The sequence below is a fragment of the Oncorhynchus tshawytscha genome, linkage group LG10 (assembly GCF_018296145.1).
Source record: "Oncorhynchus tshawytscha isolate Ot180627B linkage group LG10, Otsh_v2.0, whole genome shotgun sequence".
Taxonomy (NCBI): domain Eukaryota; kingdom Metazoa; phylum Chordata; class Actinopteri; order Salmoniformes; family Salmonidae; genus Oncorhynchus; species Oncorhynchus tshawytscha.
The window spans coordinates 64,527,227-64,549,872 of NC_056438.1; the positions used below are offsets into that span (position 1 = coordinate 64,527,227).

The 22,646-nt window shown below is 41.4% G+C and overlaps 1 protein-coding gene across 2 annotated transcripts; it reads right to left on the minus strand.

Annotated features, from left to right (window-relative positions):
• Nucleotides 1-606: 606 nt before the first annotated feature.
• gjc2 (gap junction protein gamma 2) lies at nt 607-19,973 on the minus strand. 2 transcript variants are annotated; one of them, XM_024436467.2, is made up of 2 exons: nt 19,884-19,973; nt 607-2,288 (listed from the first exon to the last, which is right to left on the minus strand). In XM_024436467.2, the coding sequence occupies exon 2, from the start codon at nt 2,266-2,268 to the stop codon at nt 1,003-1,005; it is 1,266 nt and encodes a 421-aa protein (XP_024292235.1). In that variant the 5' UTR covers nt 2,269-2,288; nt 19,884-19,973; the 3' UTR covers nt 607-1,002. The 2 variants fall into 2 exon arrangements, with proteins under 2 accessions (XP_024292235.1, XP_024292234.1); XM_024436466.2 differs by lacking the exon at nt 19,884-19,973 and adding an exon at nt 6,980-7,371.
• Between the last annotated feature and the right edge of the window lie 2,673 nt (nt 19,974-22,646).

Genomic DNA, 22,646 nt, shown 5'->3' on the forward strand with positions numbered 1-22,646 from the left:
AACAGTTCTGAATTTCTCAACAACAAAAACATCTTCACATTTGGTTGACTGTCCATTTTTCAAACATCATGATTCAAGCATAGTACCATTAAACAGTGCTTACCACTGCATTGCTTTTAACTAGGCTAACGAGGCCACAATTGTTATAGTTAAAACCCTTATAAATATCTTTTTTCAAATTGATCCAGTTCAATAGCTAGGGTAAAATTATATTGCCAGCATGGTTTATTTTATATCTCCCTATAAATCGCAAAAATTATAAAAGTTTGACTAAGCAACATATGCATATATTAATTATGTTCATGCTATGGCATTTAAAGCACACAATAACATACTAATAATAGGATCCGTACTACTGTATTTGTTTGTTTGTTTGTTTGTTTGTTTGTTTGTTTGTTTGTTTGTTTGTTTGTTTAAAACAAATGTGTTTACTATTGTTGGTCACAATGTGCCTATTTTGTGTGCTCCTGATCCGACATGTCACACTGGGGCGGCAGCGTAGCCTAGTGGTTAGAGTGTTGGACTAGTAACCAAAAGGTAGCAAGTTCAAATCCCCAAGCTGACAAGGTACAAATCTGTCTTTCTGCCCCTGAACAGGCAGTTAACCCACTGTTCCTAGGCTGTCATTGAAAATAAGAATTTGTTCGTAACTGACTTGCCTAGTTAAATAAATGTAACAAAAGTTAAATATATACTGTAGAAAGATGTTGACTATGATTGTGTGTTTGCTCAACAAACACGTTGTTGAGCAAACTCACAACAAAACTGTTGTGTGTGTGTGAAAATGTTGTTTAGCAAACTCACAATCCTATTGCAGCTGGTTGCCTTACTGAATGAAATTGCACTTTTTACAGTGTATTCGGGCAGTGCAATCAATTCATGCACCAAAGCCTTTAATATCTTTAATATCTCTCACATCTTCCAGTATCCACAGAATATGGTCCTGGAAATTGAAAAATGGCTTTTCAGTATGATTACAGTACCACGTGAAGTTAATCATTCTTAAATCCACACAGAAGTCTTTCCGTTCTTTACAATGGTCGCAGATTTCTCTGTAGTGGCTGATTTCGGCCTGGCTCCTTGGTTCTCCTGGGCTGTGTTGACCCTGTTCTGCTCTGCCATGGTGCCCCCAGACACTGGACTACTTGTCCTGGAGGTGGGCTGGTTCTTGTTAGTGTTGTAGGTCTGGAAAGCCATGTCAAGCTGCTCTTGGGCCACCCGTAGGTGGCGGTGTAGGCTGGCCAGGTCTGAGGGGATGTTCTCGTCTGGACTGGTGCACTCTTGGTGATGTTCCAGGGCATTGTTGGCCATGTTCTTCTCATGGTGGGTGATAAGACTGTTGGGGATGATCCTGTTGGGCTTGTCTGACTTCATGACCAGGTTGTACATGGGGGGAGAGGTGGGGATGTTACGGGAGTACGGGTAGCTGTACGATGTCCGTCGCCCCCCCTGGTTCCTCCTCTTGCGGAGAGTGTCCCGGAACTTTCCGATACCCAAGTGGAACATCTCGCAAACATTAAGGAGCAGGCAGAGGCAGCTGACCACGTACATGATGAGCAAGAATATGGTCTTCTCTGTGGGCCGAGAGATGAAGCAGTCTACCTTGTGGGGACAGGGCACCTTATTGCACACATAGAACGGATTAACATGGAAGCCATAGAGAAGATACTGGCCCACCAGGAAGCCAATCTCAAATACAGCCCGGGACAGAAGCTGCAGAACGTAGATCCTCATCAGGCCCTCTTGCATGATCCGCCGGCGGCCGTCATGTTTCTGCGGCTTGGCCGGCTCCAGCTTGACCTCCTGGACTTCCACCACGTCCTCCTGGTAGATCATGGGCTCTGCATCATCGTCCTCATTCTCCAGCACCTCCTCAAGCGGGTGGCTCTCCCTCCACCTGTGGGCCTGAATGGGCTTCTTCCGGCGGTGGAACTTCCGGCGCTCCACCTCGGAAGCGCGGGCTATCTTGTGTATGGCATAGCCCAGGTACATGACAGAGGGGGTGGAGATCATGATGATCTGGAAGACCCAGAAGCGAACATGCGAAAGCGGAGCGAAGGCATCATAGCACACGTTGTCACAGCCGGGCTGCTTGGTGTTGCAGGTAAACTTGGTCTGCTCGTCCGAGTAGATGGACTCGCCCCCCACGGCAGTCAGCACGATACGGAATATGATGAGTACTGTGAGCCACACTTTCCCCACAAAGGTGGAATGGTTGTGGATCTCTTCCAGAAGACGAGTTAGAAAGCTCCAGCTCATGGTGGTCATAGAGGCTTTTCAACTAGAATCTGGGAACACAGAATAAGTATAATTAGGCGTTTGGTTCATTAAAACTTTTGCTTTTCTTTTAAAGGCCCAGTGCAGTCAAAAATGTGATTTTCTGTGTTTTATACATGTTTTCACACTATGAAGTTGGAATAATACTGTTAAGTCAACAGACGGTCAATTAGATAACAAACCAATAAGAAAGAGGGTTCCAAAGCTCTCTGCCAATAACAACTAGTTTTTGGTTTCCCCCTCCCCACTCACTCCACTCTGACAGTCCTATCAAAATTCTGCTCGAGAAATTGCTCTTTGCAAATAAACTATTGTTGGTTCTTTTTAAGCATTTCAATTGTAAACAATCATAGTTAGGTAATTCATGGTTACCCAGAAATTATTTGATATTGAGATAATCCCAACATGAAGACAAAATAAATGTATTAAAATTATATATTTTCACACAACTTTTGCTATAATAAATAGTATATGATGCCAATGTTGCTTGGTAAGGCAAGCTGAGGCATTTAATGATCCTCAGCCCATCAGCAGTCAAGATAATCCAATTAAATTCACACTACAGTGTCAACCAAGGCGTTGGACATGCAAGACCTCAGAGGGACACAACACAACAGACTAATGTTAATTAAAAGCAACAACTATGAAGATAATCCCTGGGCCCCGTTTGAAATGAATCAAATGATTAATAGACTGTTCCCACAGACTGTTCCCATTAATAGACTGTTCCCACTTCCATGTGCAAAAAAACTATGTCCTAATTTGGCTTTCTTGTATGTCCTTTTTTATACACTATAATTATTAAACACACATAAAACTATTGGAGTCATTCTTTTTTAAATAATGTTAATGATCAATTCAATTTAGCTAAAAACACACAAATGTTTTTTGACATATCACACAAATTCCTACCAGTGTGACAATGATATAACTCATTTAAATTGTAATCCATTGCATAGGCTATACCTTAGACTAGTCAAACATATACATACATAGTGAGGGGTACCTAACTTACTGTAAAGATTACTTAAAAGCTTCTACTATTCTCATATTATTTAATGACGCAGCTTCTGATGGCTGAATGAAGGGATAACTAGATGAATTCTCCCCAGGTTAAAGGAGTGTACTGAGTGATGCAGCTGGGTGATATGAAGATAGGAGGCATATGGAGGAGGAGAGAGAGAACACATATGTGGAGGTGTCTCTGTGTGCTGGTCTCGGTATTCTGAGAGAGAATCCCTATAGGTTCCCTTGAACGTTGACCTGGGTCTCTCAGATCGGCTGTTGAATCTTAGTCTAGAGACGTCTGTCTACCTGTTAAATGTTTGTAATGTCTTAATGTAAATGTAATTTTTTGCAATCTCTTTTAAGTTCTATGGACCCCATGAAGACTAGCTGATGCCATGGCGTTAGTTAATGGGATCCTAATAAAAATTCAAATTCTAGAAGTCAAAAGTAAACCATCTATACCCCAGGATGTTGTCCCACTAGTGTTACTACTCCCCTCACACACAGAGCAGGCCGACTGCCCGCTTTGTGAGTTGATAGTATCATGACTGTATAGCAGTACTGTTTTCCCTGGCGTGGGACGTGCCATCTCCTCTGATCTCCCTTCGCTGCCATTTGAGTGAACACAGTGAACAGGAGAGGCTTGTTCATCTGTCTAGCTGCCACGAGGCCTGCCCTCCAGACCCAGTGCTGCTGTCTCACACTGAGGAGGGAGGGAGGATCAGCTAGCACCACATGGCCAGGCCACAGATGGCAGCTACTGTGGGTAACTCTTCATCTGCCCCAGGACCAGGGGTGTAAAAAATAGTTGCGTGAACCCTTATTTGAAACACTTACCTAGTGTAATAAGTTAGTAAACCGTATCCGTAAAATTACACTTCACTAATGTACGTCACTGCCTAGATCTTGAGGTAAGGCAGGTTTGTTTAACTGAAGCCCAATCGAGGATTATGACTTGGCTTTATTATGAATAGTGCCCCAATTAGGGCTTGCTTTAGAGGATGAACTGTATACAGCAATTCAGTGGTTTGTTGGTAGTTTGCAACATTATTTATTCAGTTTGGTATTTCATACAGTTGAACTTGAAAAGGGAATATGTTTTTTTGTAGCTTGTTAACACGACTCTTCCGCTGTGTGATATTGTACTGTTTTATTGTGGGGTCTCTAACACGTACTGTATATACCATGCTTAATGTCAGAAAGAGCAAGTTACCCATGCAAGAAAGCAATACACATGTTTTCATGCTCACAAGTCTGCTAACAGAGCCTTTGGGGAATAACAATATTTACTTTCTGTAAACATGTCTTAACAAAGTATTGGAAAAATCATGATTTGAGAATGCTGTATTAATGAACGCAATTACTATCTTTATGTGTTAGTTTTAATTGTAGGCATATCTTATGTCATTCCCTTTCCTAATATAAATTCATCTTGTAAATATCGATTTCAGTATCTGGATTTAGCTGAAGGAAAAAACAACAGAGTGATATGACCAAAAAGATGCACTGTTATTATGTAGGCTATCTTTCCATTTCTGTATTACAACATATGCTTTGGGCTTCCATAGGGCTGAGGTCAATAAGAATTGGAGGCAGTCAATTCAGAAAGTGATTTTCATGTATACATTTTTTTTTTGGGGGATCTTTGAAATACTGTAAATAGCTTCTACTCCTCAGTTTATTGAGAAGTCATTGAAAATAGATACATTTTTAGTTAAGTTTACTTCCTGAACTGACTGCCTTCAATTTGAATTGAACCCAGCCTTGTTCTCCCATTGAAGGCAATCGCACCTGAGGAGTGCAACTTGACTTGCCCTCAAGATCTTGACCTTGACCTTTGACCTGTGTCCTATTATGAATAACTAATGAAAAGTTGTAGTTTATCACTTTTATTCATCATTGAACATGATCTAAACCAATATTTTGAACACGTCAAATATATTCCAAATCGTACAAGTCTGCATAAGGTGAAAACAATAACAAGAACTATACCTCAATATCTTACAACTGTAGAACAAGCATTTACAAGTCTGGTGTAAACAAGTTGCAGTAGCACATGTTGCTGTAATTGCGTGGAATTTCTTCTCTGGATTTAATCTCTATCCCCATTATTGCACAGGTTGCATCACCATCTGTCTCTCCAACTGAGAACCACCAATATTAGAAATGTACAAAGGTTGTAGCTGCCTGAGAGAATATACATGATAAAGAATTGCAAACAACTTGGTATCAGATGCAGGGGCACAACCTTGGTTTTAGAAGTGGGGGGGAGACATATTATTATTATTTGTAAAAAAAAATATCCGGTCAGATAAACTCTCCAACAGCCTATCCGACCGCACGGAGGCATCCGCATGGTCCTAAAGCACACCGTTGCCAGCTTTTGTATCACATTCCAATGATAAAACTGGGAGGGACAGGTGTCACCCCATCCACACTGAAAGTTGTGCCCCTGGTCAGAGGTGTATGTCAAGTTGAACAACTTTTTTTTTTTTTTTTTTGCTGCAAAATACGTTTTACACAGCAGGACTAAAGCAAGTTACTGCACTGTCGGAACTAGAAGCACAAGCATTTCGCTACACTCGCATTAACATCTGCTAACCATGTGTATGTGACAAATCAAATTTGATTTGATTTTTGATTTGATTTAAAGGATGCAGATGTTTGAGATTAAATTGTTGTCAGAGCGAGGAGGCATATTGGGCTTTAAAGTGATGAGCATAGTGATGGCGGAAAGGATTGATACATTTACGTATAGGTATATTTTTGACGATATATCTTTTTTGACAATATCGCAATATGATTTTTGTGCTAGTTGGCTGTACCAAAACTCCAGTATTTTTCCTTCATTTACGTTTTAGTCATTTAGCAGATGCTCTTATCCAGAGCGACTTACAGGATCAATTAGGGTTAAGTGCCTTGCTCAAGGGCACATCGTCAGACTTTTTCGTCAAGTTGGCTCAGGATTTGAACCAGTGACCTTTCAGTTACTGGCCCAAAGCTCTTAATTAATCATTAGGCTACCTGTTGCCCTTTATAGATTGAGGACAATCTTATTTTTAAACAGGGAGCCAATTTGTTTTCAGCACTTTTATTTCCCTGACTGATCAAAACTTGTTCTCATGGCTGTCTCTTGTCCCTCTGCAGAAGACACATGGTGAGCAATATGTTTGAAACATCGAATCGCAATAAAATCACAGCATCGAATTGCAATACATATAGAATCGTGAGAATCGCAATACACATCGTATCGGCACCTACGTATCGTGATAATATTGCATGGTGAGGTCCCTGGCAATTTCCAGCCCTAGTTGAGCATATGGAACAAAAACCCTTTGAGTATTTCTAATAGACACTTATCTCAATGTTATTTCTAAGCTATACTTTTACCCTGTGCATTTAAAACGGTGGTACACCTGGCATAACAGTTTCATTTTACATTCTACTTTTGCATTTTGCATTTTTACCCAGACACAGTTCTTGGAATTTCATATTGCATTTTCAGTCTATAAAAAATAACTATCATTCAAATTCAATCATTAACAATCAGAGACAAGTTCTTTATGGGTTGAAGTCAGCTTTCTATTTCCCAAATACAACACCTACAGTATGACAGTGGAAAATATGGTAACTCGGCAGATATAGGCATCCTAGGGTTTGGAGAAAATTTTGACGGAGAACTGAGAAAACCCACCTGGAGAAGAAGTTGCACCGCACGCTCTGTTCAAACATAACTTTGTCCACATTTCCACGGCCATCTCTAGAGCTCCCGTGCATAGTCTCCACAACAGCAATGGCATGGAGGGTCCATCCTGATCCTGATCCTGATCCTGATCCTGATCCTGATCTGATGCCGTGACCCCCACTAGCTAACAACAACATTAGCTTCCCCACATAGTAAAAACAACAAACATCTTATAATAAGACTATATGTTATTACAGCATTTTCTGTCTATCCTCTCTCTTTTCTGTTTATCCACTGAGTGAGGACGGAACTGAACTCTTTCTCCTGTGAATGCCTCACATTCTGACTCGTGTCTGGTTTCTATTACGCCAGCCTTCTGCCCAAGAAGGAAGTATAAAAAAGAGAAGAAAAAAATCTCTCCCTCCCTCCCCTGGCAAGTGACCCTCATCAGAAGGGTCAAACTTAAGGACATCTGACTGCAGTTTGAAATGAACACCCACCCAGCTGAGGGAGGCTTGTTAGTGGCAATACCCCCACCCTTTTCTTACCCACCCACCCCCTATAGCTCAACACTGCTCAATACCCAGCCACTATAGCTCAATTCTGCCCAACACCTACCCACTATGGCTAAATACTGCTCAATACCTAGTCCCTATAGCTCAATACTGCTCAACACCTACCCACTATAGCTAAACACTGCTCAATACCTAGCCCCTATAGCTCAACACTGCTCAACACCAACCCCCTATAGCTCAACACTGCTCAACACCCACCCCCTATACCTCAACACTCAGTAAGTAACACACATGACAGCTCTCCATCTCTCTGCCACTTCTCTGATCTCAGCAACACATGGTTATCTCCACACAACTGCCTCTCCTCACCTCCCCATACCTAGGCTACCTGTACAGCTATAGTTCTGTATGTGATAGCTTGCCTTGAAAATGCACAATGTGTAAAGTAGCCGCATCTTCACAGTAGTTGGCATATGGCTAGTCATGCGTGTGAGTGCTCTCACTCTCTCTCTCATTCACACACACACACGGAACAACTGTACTTCTACTTATATGTCATAATTATAACAGGTGTCCTCAATTGTAACAATCAACAATGGAGAAAGAGAGAGAGTGAGAGGGAGAGCCTGCTGGGATATCCACTCTCCAAAGTGCCACCCAGAGATAAAAACCACATTGCCTTACACCAGATTTGTTTGAATGTATCCAACAGGTACGCTCAGTCATATCAGATGTCCAAATATTTAGACGTTCCATCCAGGCGGATGGCCAAAGATGGGACTGGTGGACAGGTCCCACTCTGCCCTACACTCTGCGTCTTTTCCGACATGGTGTTTACACTCAAGGCTTTTTGTCAGGCCGTAGAACTGGAACGCAATAGCACACAATGTTAAATAGTGCATGTGCCAGCTTTTTTCACATGACTAAAATAGCATCTATGTGTACAGTGGAAGCAAACCATGCCTTATTCATATTGTATTGTTCTCTGCCCATATTCTATATCCCTACTTCATAACTATTCAACCTGGACTCTGGGGTAGACCTAATATAGTTAACCTAAATCTGTCTCCCTCCATTTATCATGATATGTCACACTTTGTATGGTATGTATACATTTTTGGGCTCAAGTAACCTTCTGTCTCATGTAAACATACCAAATGCAACATATCATACTTTTGAGAATAATTTGATTGTCACAGATTTACGTTTACTATGTTACGTCCAGTGTTTAAGGTCAGGCTGAAATATTTGTTTCCAAGGAGAAATCATAGTTCATATACATAAGTTGTAATTGGAAAAATCATTCCCCAATGTGCTAGCTATTGTACTGTATGCTATTTAATACTGTAAGTGACCTTGAGCTAAACTCAAATTCCTTTGGTGCACAACAGTATAAAGAAAACAGTATCTGGCTAATGTTAAAATAAATGTATCTGGCCAGTGTTACAATGAACATATAGCTGTGTTGTGTAGTGACTTACAGTCTTCCTCCAAAAGATACCTCAATGACGCCAATAATCATAATTAAATTAAGTATATCTGGATACAAAGCAGATGCAAGCCTTATCCATCTCTGTTGTTAGTATACTGGGGTGTGTGGGTAACAGATTTGTCATTTGTATCAACTGTAATTTGATGTTTCACATCAATGTTTTATTTCTGCTCAGACATCACTGGAAACCTCGGACGCAGGATTAGGGTTACTGGTCATATTTTTCATCTGGGGACAAGTATTTCAGAAAAAAATTAATTATTTAACAGTTCTTAAATACAAACGTTGGCTATTTTTGAACTTCCTGTTGAAAAGCAATATCCCATGTATAAATACAGTAATGTACACACACTTAAGGGGAACAACATATGTTTACACAACTGCAAACTTCAAGGAGAAGGCTATTCAAGGGGTTGATCTGGTGTGATGGCATTGGCCTCCCCCCTGGCTTGCAGGAACAGTAGAAGACAAAAGAGGCCCACTTGAAATATACTTTTTTTTAAATTCAAGCATGAGAGTATGATATGGGAGTCCAGTGAAAAGTGATCCAACTTAAGAGAGAGTGGAGAGCTGGGTGAGAGTGTGGAGAGCTTTGTGAGAGTGTGGAGAGCTTTGTGAGAGTGTGGAGAGCTGGGTGAGAGTGTGGAGAGCTTTGTGAGAGTGTGGAGAGCTGAGTGAAAGTGTGGAGAGCTGAGTGAAAGTGTGGAGAGCTGGGTGAGAGAGTAGAGAGCTGGGTGAGAGTGTGGAGAGCTTTGTGAGAGTGTGGAGAGCTGAGTGAAAGTGTGGAGAGCTGAGTGAAAGTGTGGAGAGCTGGGTGAGAGTGCGGAGAGCTTTGTGAGAGTGTGGAGAGCTTTGTGAGAGTGTGGAGAGCTTTGTGAGAGTGTGGAGAGCTGGGTGAGAGTGTGGAGAGCTGGGTGAGAGTGTGGAGATCTGGTTGAGAATGTGGAGAGCTGAGTGAAAGTGTGGAGAGCTGGGTGAGAGAGTGGAGAGCTGGGTGAGAGAGTGGAGAGCTGGGTGAGAGTGTGGAGAGCTGGTGAAAGTGTGGAGAGCTGGGTGAGAGAGTAGAGAGCTGGGTGAGAGTGTGGAGATCTGGTTGAGAATGTGGAGAGCTTTGTGAGAGTGTGGAGAGCTGAGTGAAAGTGTGGAGAGCTGGGTGAGAGTGTGGAGAGCTGGGTGAGAGTGTGGAGAGCTTTGTGAGAGTGTGGAGAGCTGAGTGAAAGTGTGGAGAGCTGGGTGAGAGAGTAGAGAGCTGGGTGAGAGTGTGGAGAGCTGGGTGAGAGTGTGGAGAGCTTTGTGAGAGTGTGGAGAGCTGAGTGAAAGTGTGGAGAGCTGAGTGAGAGAGTAGAGAGCTGGGTGAGAGAGTAGAGAGCTGGGTGAGAGAGTAGAGAGCTGGGTGAGAGTGTGGAGAGCTTTGTGAAAGTGTGGAGAGCTGAGTGAAAGTGTGGAGAGCTGGGTGAGAGTGTGGAGAGCTGGGTGAGCGAGTAGAGAGCTGGGTGAGAGTGTGGAGAGCTGGGTGAGAGTGTGGAGAGCTGGGTGAGAGAGTAGAGAGCTGGGTGAGAGTGTGGAGATCTGGTTGAGAATGTGGAGAGCTGGGTGAGGGAGTGGTGAGCGGGGTGAGAGTGTGGAGATCTGGTTGAGAATGTGGAGAGCTGGATGAGGGAGTGGTGAGCTGGGTGAGAGTGCTCAAGAAGAGAATCTTGGTCATTTTAGTGGTTGAGACATGAGGCTGTGTGAGTGAGTGGACAGAGTGGGGTGCTGGCTCTGAAACCAAGCCAGCTGGGCCTGAAGGACCCATCCTCCAGAGGCCTTGCTTCAAAACATCCCCTCCTCCACACATCCCTCCCTCCCCCAATCTGACTGAGGAGATCTAGAGGAGAAAAGGGGATGCTGCTGGAATGACTGGAGCATTAGGAGTTCATCTAGCCAGCCATGTGCTGTGCTGTCCCTGGGGGAAGCAACACAGTCAGGCCATCACGTGGCTTCTTCTCCAAGTCGGATCACATGCACAGCTCCAAAATCTTGCTGCCATCCTAAAGACACAGATGGTCCAGTAACTAGCCTATTTATATACATGTTCTGGTTATTATAAGTTAGTCATTATATATTAAGTGGTGCTCACTCAGTTAATAACTAAGACAGTGTATGAAACTTTCTGTTCAAGCTCAGCATTTAATGTAATCTCCAATTGAAAAAATGCCACTCAATTTAACCTCTACTGTGTCCCTAAACCGGGACGGTTGTTGCTCAATATGCAATAACGTGACTAGAAAACGTTGAATACAACAGCCAAATTTCCGAGACATGTCTTATATGGGCAGAAAGCTTAAATTATTGTTCATTTATCTGCAGTGTCCAATTTACAGTAGCTATTACAGAAATAAAATACAATGCTATTGTTTGAGTATAGTGCACAACAACGAAACACTTTTATTACGGCACTTGGTTTGATACATTCACCTCTGAAGATAAATGAATGTACTTACGTTCAGTAATCTTGCTCTGATTTGTCATCCTGAGGGTCCCAGAGATAAAATGTAGCATAGATTAAATGTAGCATAGATTTATATTTAAATGTAGGATCTGGGTTCCACAGTTTGACCCCACTACTGTCTCTGACTCCTCCCTCCCGCCCATCTAGATGTGTGAAAATTAGTGTATTTTCTGTAGGGAAGCTAATGATCCATCATATATGACATTCCTGGGAGTGTGTAAACTTAATTTTTGTATTATTATAGTATTTTTGTATGTTCTGTATAGTTATGTACTTGAAAATGTATAAATTGACCAATTCGGCACGTTTGCGCAAACTCCTGGCAGACTTGTTGTGTAGGGATGCAATTCTTCCCTGGATCAGTCTGAAACGTTGCACACACTGCTGCCATCTTGTGGACAAAATCTAAATTACACCTAGGATCCTACCTTAATGTATGACCTTTCTCTTGCATTTCAAAGATAATGGAACAATTTTGTTTGAAAACACATGTTTTTTTGTTTGTATTATCTCTTACTAGATCTAATGTGTTATTCTCCTACATTCTTTTCACATTTCCACTAACGTCAAAGTGTTTCCTTTCAAATGGTATCAAGAATGTGCTTCAGGTTCTGAGTGAAAAAAAAGGGTCAGATCTTTAAGAGGTTTTAAGGGTGTGATGGTAAACTGACATAAAATGTAAGTTTGTGTTGGCTATCCCATCCAAGAATTGTATCTCCTCAAAATAAAAGTACAAAATGATTTGTTGAGTTGACAAACAGATTAATTTTAGTGTGTCATCTTTTGCTGCACAAAATGGTGCATCCTGTTCAAACAACCCTTTACACAAGCATTTGATAAGCGCACAATTATACAATGTCAATCAGTTATCACCTTCAAGAGGTCATTGAGAGTTATGTTGTCTGTCTGCAGTGGAATTTAAATGATACAACAACAAGGACAACAAGAAGTGAACATCTCGACAGCTTTCCTCTCCTCAGCCCTTTGCCAATGTCACCCAGACACAGAGAGTTTTTTCTCTCTGCAGAACTAAGTTAATGGGAGCCGACTGGGGGCCACAGAGGTCTGTGTTTATGTAACAGATCAAGCACAGCCATGTGACTTGGATGGGGCCCCCAGAGAAAAGAGTGACACAAGACACCAGAGAAAAGCATAGCAACTCTATTGGTGCTTGCCCCCCCCCTTCTCCTTTCCCCACACCATCCAACTGCTCTTCCCAGGCAGCACAGAGCAGAGTGGAGTATATCCTATAGGCTTCCTGAGAGTGGTGGCAGTCCTCTCTCATTTGTTCACTTTTCTTTCCGTTTTTTATTCAAGCCTATTCTATCCTACCCCCTGGCTCTGTGCGTCCCATGCCAGTTTGATGGAGGCTCCAGTCCACTGAAGCGACTGGGGATGAAGAGCCTAGAGGTGAATGCCAACATTATCCCAGAAAAACTTCCTTCAGCTGAGCTTGGATGTCTACTCTTAGTCAACAAGGCATTGCAATATAGTTGTGTAGGACGTGGTAACATATTGCGCAAGATCCCTGACATTTTGCTGTACATTTATATAATAGAATAATGTACATCTGATGTAGAACATAAATAGCCTGTAAACTTTGACTTCCCCAAACAACTTGAGAATGAATTGGAATGGTTGAAGTACTCTTCCTCCAATGAAACCCTTGCTTATCATTACGTAAGAACTATGCATACGCTGTAACTCCATACAATTTCTTAGAACAAACACGGACAAAGAGGACATTTCTACAACTACAGCCAAAAAGGATGTTCCAATAGAACATTGGGCCTGCTAAATATCTAACTGGAGGTTTTGGTTGTATTGTGTTCAGATAGTATAAACACACTAAGAATGAAGTCTTCTCTATGCAGACATTCTGTACTAATGTATATTGAGACAGAACCTCTCGCCTGAAGACTGGCATTGCCTGTAGGGTTGACATGATGAGCAGACATCCATGTCCCATTAATGTTTATGCAAATGGAAAGAAATAGTGGAAAAGCATATGCTGCTGTGTCTATTCTGGGGTCAGTAGGAAGTGATGTATCAGTGCTCTGTCTTTCAGGCAGATGTTGCACTTGTAGTGAGTGAGATGTAAGCCTAAGGACTGTCTTAAATTCAGTTTCTGCAGATTAAAAGTGATTTGTTTGTTCATTTAATGGATGATCCCAAAAATGTAATTCGTATTACCTGAGCTACACCAATCCTATTTTCTGCACGTTTGGTAGGTAGTATCTAGAAAGCATGTATTACCTCACCCACATACAGTCAGGTCCATAAATATTTGGAGTTATTATCATTATTTCTCTGTACGCCACCACAATGGATTTGAAAGGAAACAATCAAGATGAGCAATTTGAGGATACTTACATCCAAATTGGGTGAATAGTGTAGTAATTACAGCACTTTTATGAGCTCGAAAGTAATTGTACAAACTTATATATTAATACATTCAATTGGGAGTTTTTATACTTGGTTGCAAATCCTTTGCAGTCAATGACTGCCTGAAGTCTGGAACCCATAGACATCAACTGCTGGGTTTCTTCCCTGGTGATGCTCTGCCAGGCCTTCACTGCAGCTGTCTTCAGGTCCTGCTTGTTCTTGGGGCGTTTTGCTTTCAGTTTTACCTTCAGCAAGTGAAATGCATGCTCAATTGGATTCAGGTCAGGTGATTGACTTGGTCATTGCAGAACATTCCACTTCTTTGCCTTAAAAAAGTATTGGGTTGCTTTCGCAGTGTGCTTTGGGTCGTTGTCCATCTGCACTGTGAAGTGCCATCCAATGAGTTTTGAAGCATTTGGTTGAATCTGAGCAGAGAATATAACCCTAAACACTTCAGAATTCATCCTGCTGCTTTTGTTAGCAGTCACATCATCATCAAATACAAGAGAACCAGTTCCATTGACAGCCACACATGCCCACGCCATAACTCTACCTCCACCATGCTTCACATATGAGGTGGTAAGCTTCAGATCGCGAGCAGTTCCTTCCCTTCCCATACTATTCTCTTCCCATTATTCTGGTACAAGTTGATATTTGTCTCATCTGTCCATAGGATGTTGTTCCAGAACTGTACAGGATTTTTTAGATGTTGTTTGGCAAACTATAATCTGGTCTTCCTGTTTGAGGCTTACCAATGGTTTACATCTTGTGGTAAACCGTCTGTATTTACTCTGATGAAGTCTTCTCTTGAATGTTGACTTTGACACAGATAGGCCTACCTCCTGGAGGGCGTTCTTTATCTGGCCAACTGTTGTGAAGGGTTTTTTCTTCACCAGGGAAAGAATTCTTCTGTCATCCGCCACAGTTGTTTTCCGTGGTCTTCCAGGCCTTTTGGTGTTCCTGAGCTCACCAGTGCGTTCTTTCTTTTTAAGAATGTACCAAATAGTTGATTTGGCCACACCTAATGTTTTGCCATCTCTCTGATGGGTTTGTTAAGATTTTTCCACCTAATAATTTCTTGCTTCACTGGCAGTGACAGCTCTTTGCCACCCTTGAAATCAACTCTATACTTTTTTTCTGCTTACTTGTAAATTAACTAATGAGGGAATAACACACACCTGGCCATGGAACAGCTGAGCAGCCAATTGTCCAATTACTTTTGGTCCCTTAAAATGGGGGGACCACATATAAAAAGTGCTGTAATTCCTACACCGTTCACCCGATTTGGATGTAAATACCCTCAAATTAAAGCTGAAAGTCTGCACTATTTCATTTAAATTCCAATATGCTGTGGTAGACAGCTAAAATAATAATAACTTGGTCAATGTCCAAATATTTATGGACCTGACTGTATGTTCTAACAAGTGCTTAATACTGTCTGCTTGGTACGGACCATGTCTCTCGATTGTATAAAACACACTCTAAGCCGCTTCATGAAAAACTGCATGAAAAATGCCAGAAAAGCACCCAATTGTCCATTCACCTTGGTTCTGAGGTGAAAGCACCTCAGCACTTTGCTGATGTCTAAATAGATTTTCATGCAATATTTTTGCATTTGAAAAAAAGTTAGCCTTTTTAATCTCAACATTAAGATGTGATCTGTCTAGAATAAATGATTAGATGATTAGAGATGTTTGTAACATTACTAGCCGACCATCAGTCATCTTTATGTGAGACATAAGGTACACATCACAACCTTTGCGGTTTTTAGAGTCAATGCAACTGAGGAAAAACTAAATTGCTACCTAGAAAAGTGCCCTTTTTGTCAACTCCGTAACACATGTTCTAAATCTAGAAGAACATGTCAAATGCTAACAACATTAGACCTGGAACATTATATAACATTATATATAAAACAAAACAACATTTGGAGATTCGTATTTCATATTTGAATAATCTAATGTAAGAATTAAACAATCAAGGTTTCAAACACTTGTTGTACCATACGTTTAAGAATGAAAAGCCTTTTATGGCGCCTGACAGAGTTGACAAATCCATTTTTTATATTTCATGAAGAAGGACAAAAAAATTAGGAGGTTGTTTCTTTACATGGTGTGTTAGCTGATACTTTGGTCTATATATAAAAAATATATAGAAAATATTTTGTGGGGAAAAAAGTAGATTGTCCAGACTTTCAATAATCCCTGATATATTTCATCGATGTGCTCTAAAATAGACTGCATGATTATCAGGTCACCAGAAGAATCACTCTACACAACTTCCCCTTAAACCAAACCAAGCAACAAATAACAAACCTTTTTTGGATTGCTGAAGGTCTGTAATCTTTGACATTATCTTGTCATAACTGCCATGTCATGGGGTGGACCCAGGCCAGGACCAAAGAGTAGCAGACCTATTCAGGGTCATTTTGATTTCAGTAGCAGAGAAATGCTCAGTAAAACACCACCCCCAGAACTCTTAGTACTCTAACAACCTGCAGTGTAAGAGGCAGCACCAGTAACTCAGTGAACTTTGGCCACTGGCAATGCTACTGCAGGCCTAATATCATATCAGCCAATACTTCCTAGCTGTAGCTTTGCCATGCAGTGTTGTCTCATACAACAATAGCTGACACCAGAACTGCATATCTATCTATGGCTCTTGCTCCTGCCATCATCTAAGTGATATTTCATGACTAACGCTGTAATAACGAGATCAAGGTATTGAAGTCAGCTCGTTAATGCTGATTTATGGTTTTTATGTAGACTATGTTTGATAATAAGATAATACTAAGTTTTGACTAGTACTATCTCTCAATTGGTCCTGTTTCCTAGTTTTCCCGGTGTTGACCATTCTGCCTGCCCTGACCCTGAGCTTGCCTGCCATCCTGTACCTTTGCCCCACCTTTCTGGATTACTGACCTTTGCCTGCCCTGAGCCTGCCTGCCATCCTGTACCTTTGCCCCACCTATCTGGATTACTGACCTCTGCCTGCCCTTGACCTGCCTTTTGCCTGCCCCTGTTTGATTAATAAACTGTTACTTCAACGTCGTCTGCATCTGGGTCTTACCTGAAACAAAATAAACTCAAAGAAGATATGCTGTGTATAGACTCATTGACATCCCATTACTAATATTGAATTGCTTGTTATTAAATTTGATAGGGTACAACAATCCTATTTATCCTGGTGTATTCACAGGAAGGGATAGAATATGCCCCTTTCTGTATACAAAGAACAATCTTATTTCTTAATGCAAGAGGTCATATTCCTTGTTACTGATACAGAATGTAATTTCTATACAAACGTGTGTAAGCAGGGTGTAATTTCCCCACCATATCTGGTTTTGACAGTGGATGTTTTAAACCACTAGGTGGCATCCATGTATCTGAATGGTTGTGTGTGCACACGCTGTCTCAGGGTAGTAGGCCACTCCAACAATATGACAAAAGGCTCTCTATTGTATCACTACACAATCCTTAGCCTAGCCTGTAACAAATGCTACAGTAAAAGTGTGGTCAGAATTAGGTAATCAGATCCAGCCTACTTTGTAAGTGAATTGACAAGCTTTTGTTCTACTAGGACCGTAGCAACACTGTAGGGTTTCACGGGACACAATAAAAAAATGTTCACTAATTACACATTTACATCAGAAGTGGATGCACACAGACAGGGTAACATATTAGATATATTTAAATAATGTGTTAAATCTGATAGCTTAGCCTATGGTGCATCTGTCACACCGTCAGAGCCTCCTTTGTTCTTACATAGCAGAAATCACCTTTTTTCCCCATTTGTAAGCTGAGCATATCAAATGTATTGTATATTTTATGCATAATTAATTCAAAGATATCACATTTGGCCATCAGTGCCCCCCCCCCCACACAAAAAGAAAGTAGGTGCATGACCCCTTTGTATAGCAGCCCATTCCTTTTTTAAATATGGGATCAGTATTTTATGACTTGTTGGTTCAGACTTACAGAAGGCATCAGGTGTTTGGCTTGAGGTGAGCCTACACTGATCATCTTCACCCCAGTATGACACCGCATGTAAAACTTTGAGTAAGGCTGGTAGCCTAGTAACATGCAATAGTCACTGTAGGAATGCCAGCAGAATAACAAATATGAATCTCAATAGATTTTGTTGCCATTGAGTAACTATTACTCTGTCAACACACAACACATGTCTAGGGGTTTGGCCATACTGAGAATGTTTATTACATACCAACTATCAATGAAGTCATTGAACAGGACCATGATATTGTTGAAATACCCCAATACAGCTGCAATGTCCGGCTGAAAAGTATTTGGATAGTAGTCTCATTACAATGAAAAATCATTTATTTGAACTTTCTTTCTGGTTCAAGTGTGATTCAGGGTGACAAGGTGAATGACCTTGTTGCTAATCTACTTTTGTAGTGTGCCAACAGTTAACTGGAGGATGACCTGATGTACCCTTTAACGGGCTGATGACTCAAGTCACCCTTTAACTCAGGTTGACATTTATTGCCAAGAGTCCTACCCTAGAGACAGAACAAACTGTAAGAACAAGATCATTTCTAAAAAGATTATGCTGATTTCATTCAAAAAAGTCCCTTTGATAAAAAATTTGATAAAAGTGACTTTTTTTGAATGAAATCAGCATAATCTTTTTAGAAATGATCTTGTTATTACTGTCAGCGATTGGGTGCAGAGTGAAAGCGGAGTCAGGCGCAGGACACAGGTATAGAGTAATCCAACTGAGTTTACTCAAAGAATAAAGCAAAATTCCAAATAGGAACATAAAACACAACTCAAACACAACCACTAACAACATGAACAATCACGGACAGAACAGAAATGTTTGTCAGATGGTTAAATAGGGAATGTAATGAGGGAATGTAAAACAGGTGTGTATGTAATCAGACAAAACTAAACTAAACAGAAACATGGATTGGTAGTGACTAGAAAGCCGGTGACGTCAACCGCCGAACACCACCCGAACAAGGAGAAGGGCCGACTTCGATGGAAGTCGTGACAATTACACTTTGATACAAAGTAAAGTTTTTGAATGAAATCAGCATAATCTTTTTAGAAATGATCTTGTTAATACAGTTTGTTCTGCCTCTAGGGTAGGACTCTTGGCAATAAATGTCAACCTGAGTTCAAGGGTGACTTGTGTCGTCAGCCCGTTAAAGGGTATATCAGGTCATCCTCCAGTTATCTGTATGCAGTGTTCAGGAATCATGGCCATTAAAAGACATGATAACACAATGCAATAATGATAATACAATAACTCAAGGAAGATACGTGGTATATAAACTCATTGACATTCAATTACTAATATTGAATTGGTGGTTATTAAATTTGATAGGGTAGAAAAATCCTATTGATTCTAGTGTACTCACAGAAAAGGAAGAGAATACACACTGTGCTGTATGCAAATAACAATCATATTCCTTAATGAATAGTTGGGAAGGACCCATAAGTAAGCATTTCACTTTTAGTCTACAGCTGTTGTTTACAAAGCATGTGACAAATAACAATTGATTTGACTGGTTTACGCTAGATGGGCCAGCTGCAATGTCAAAATTGTCAATATGTAAAAAATTCATGAAAACAAAAATGTGTTTTTTGGTCTTAGGCATTAGAGTTAGCATTGTGGTTAAGATTAAAGTTAGGGTTAGGTTTAAAACAGATGTTATGGCTGTGCCAGCTCTTGACCACCATGCAGAGCAGCCTCCAAGGCAACGTTGATTGATTGTAGTCTGCAGTTCGAAGGTAACTGACATACAGAAACAGTAACAACACTCAGCTGTACTTCTCCTTTGATTGTAAATACTGTAAATTATATGGTCTATAAGAAACCAAGAAAGCTTCTTTGGAAATAACATGCAGAAATGTACCGGTGTGACCACTGCCCAGAGGGCAGCTGCCTGATCTGCCTGGTGCCCTCATAATTAGAATACGTACATAGCATTAAATAAAAATACATCACCCCTGAGGTAAAACAAGAGCATCACAAATGGATAACAAGTAAAGAAGGCACACCTACCTCTCCATGGGGCCAGCGAGGTTTGACCAGACTAGTATTCTTCACAGTGGAGCATCCTGGGACGGCTTCCAGAGACATTGCTCAGCTTTGCTGAGGTTCGGAAACAGGATGAGAGAGAGAGAGACAATGGCTCATTTTTCTTCAAAACCCCTCACCACCAAGTACAGGCAAGACACTCAGGATTCCTGCCAATGGCCCCATTGTTCCCTGGCTTGGTCAGTCGGTCGCCTCCATGACTGGTGGTGCTCTTGCTCAACTACTGTAGTTCGACTATTTGTTTATTTCATCCAGGATGACTTGTTCTGTTACAGCTGTTTATTCACCCAGAAAGTTGTCACTGATGCTGCTATGAACCTCCAGAGCTACAGAGCCTTGTGACTTAACTAACAGTGTGTGTGTGTGTTTCACGGCAGCAACTCAGATGGAGAGAGTAACCACTACAGTTTTCTCTAAATATGTAAAGCAAAATAATGTATTAATGTGGACAAACGTAAAAGGTGAATTTACACCCATTGTCAAATACAAATGAAAAAGTCCTATTCCAATTATATGAACAGTAGGTTTTCCTCTTTCTTTCCAATGTAGTTTCTACATTTTCTGTAATTATCAATGTACATTATAAACTTAACATAAGAGTACATCATGTAATTTGGCCATAAGACAATTTGTTAATATTACATCAAATGTACGCCTTATCAAAGGTAGAATACAGACCAACGGAACCTTTTTTTCTCTCATGGTTTAGACAGGGCTGTCAGAAAGATTCAACTATTGAAAATGTCATAGTGTGGATTTATCAAGAATGAAGGTAATCAAACTGGAATAAATGACAGTGTCTTTCAAAGGGCACAACAAGCTTCAAAGATGATCATATTGTGCATTATTATTGCTAGCACAATACAAATTCAAGCTGTTTACTGGTGTAAACAGGTCTTCAGTACCAGGCCTAGTTCCCAGAGCTCAGTTGTAAATTGCCAATGAAAAAACAGGAGTAAATATTCTCTGTTGGAACTGATGATTATCTTGCCCCAGGCATTACAGTACAATCACACTATATGCAGTGTTCAGGAATCATGGCCCATATTGTTGAACACAAGGCAGGCAGCACTATGGAGGCTGAAGCTCGGTATATTTCCCTACCATGTTGGGCTGCCCATAAGAAGCCTAATTCAAGTAACCCTATTACTTGTCTGTTATGGGGTTGTACATCCGGCGCCGACAGAGATGGCCGCCTCGCTTCGCGTTCCTAGGAAACTATGCAGTTTTTTGTTTTTTTTTTACGTGTTATTTCTTACACTAGTACCCCAGGTCATCTTAGGTTTCTTTACATACAGCCGACAAGAACTACTGAATATAAGATCAGCGTCAACTCACCATCAGTACGACCAAGAATATGTTTTTCGCGATGCGGATCCTGAGTTCTGCCTTACAACCAGTGTAACCGAGTGGATCACATGCAGCGACCAAAAAAAAAAAAAAACGACTCAGAAAAAGAGGGAAACGAAGCGGTCTTCTGGTCAGACTCCGGAGACGGGCACATCGTGCACCACTCCCCAGCATTCTTCTTGCCAATGTCCAGTCTCTTGACAACAAGGTTGATGGAATCCGAGCAAGGGTAGCATTCCAGAGGGACATCAGAGACTGTAACGTTCTCTGCTTCACGGAAACATGGCTCACTGGAGAGACGCAATCCGAAGCGGTGCAGCCAGCGGGTTTCTCCACGCATCGCGCCGACAGAAACAAACATCTCTCTGGTAAGAAGACGGGCGGGGGCGTATGCCTTATGGCCAACGTGACATGGTGTGATGAAGGAAACATACAGGAACTCAAATCCTTCTGTTCACCTGATTTAGAATTCCTCACAATCAAATGTAGACCGCATTATCTACCAAGAGAATTCTCTTCGATTATAATCACAGCCGTATATATCCCCCCCCAAGCAGACACATCGATGGCTCTGAACGAACTTTATTTAACTCTCTGCAAACTGGAAACGATTTATCCGGAGGCTGCATTCATTGTAGCTGGGGATTTTAACAAGGCTAATCTGAAAACAAGACTCCCTAAATTTTATCAGCATATTGATTGCGCAACCAGGGGTGGAAAGACCCTGGATCATTGTTACTCTAACTTCCGCGACGCATATAAGGCCCTGCCCCGCCCCCTTTCGGAAAAGCTGACCACGACTCCATTTTGTTGATCCCTGCCTACAGACAGAAACTAAAACAAGAAGCTCCCACGCTGAGGTCTGTCCAACGCTGGTCCGACCAAGCTGACTCCACACTCCAAGACTGCTTCCATCACGTGGACTGGGAGATGTTTCGTATTGCGTCAGACAACAACATTGGAATACGCTGATACGGTGTGCGAGTTCATTAGAACGTGCGTTGAAGATGTCGTTCCCATAGCAACGATTAAAACATTCCCTAACCAGAAACCGTGGATTGATGGCAGCATTCGTGTGAAACTGAAGGCACGAACCACTGCTTTTAATCAGGGCAAGGTGTCTGGTAACATGACTGAATACAAACAGTGCAGCTATTCCCTCCGCAAGGCTATCAAACAAGCTAAGCGCCAGTACAGAGACAAAGTAGAATCTCAATTCAACGGCTCAGACACAAGAGGTATGTGGCAGGGTCTACAGTCAATCACGGACTACAGGAAGAAACCCAGCCCAGTCACGGACCAGGATGTCTTGCTCCCAGGCAGACTAAATAACTTTTTGCCCGCTTTGAGGACAATACAGTGCCACTGACACGGCCT

Bases quoted from the DNA above. Each gene is read 5' to 3' on its own strand.
- gjc2 (XM_024436467.2), bottom strand. From the start codon at position 2,268: ATGACCACCATGAGCTGGAGCTTTCTAACTCGTCTTCTGGAAGAGATC.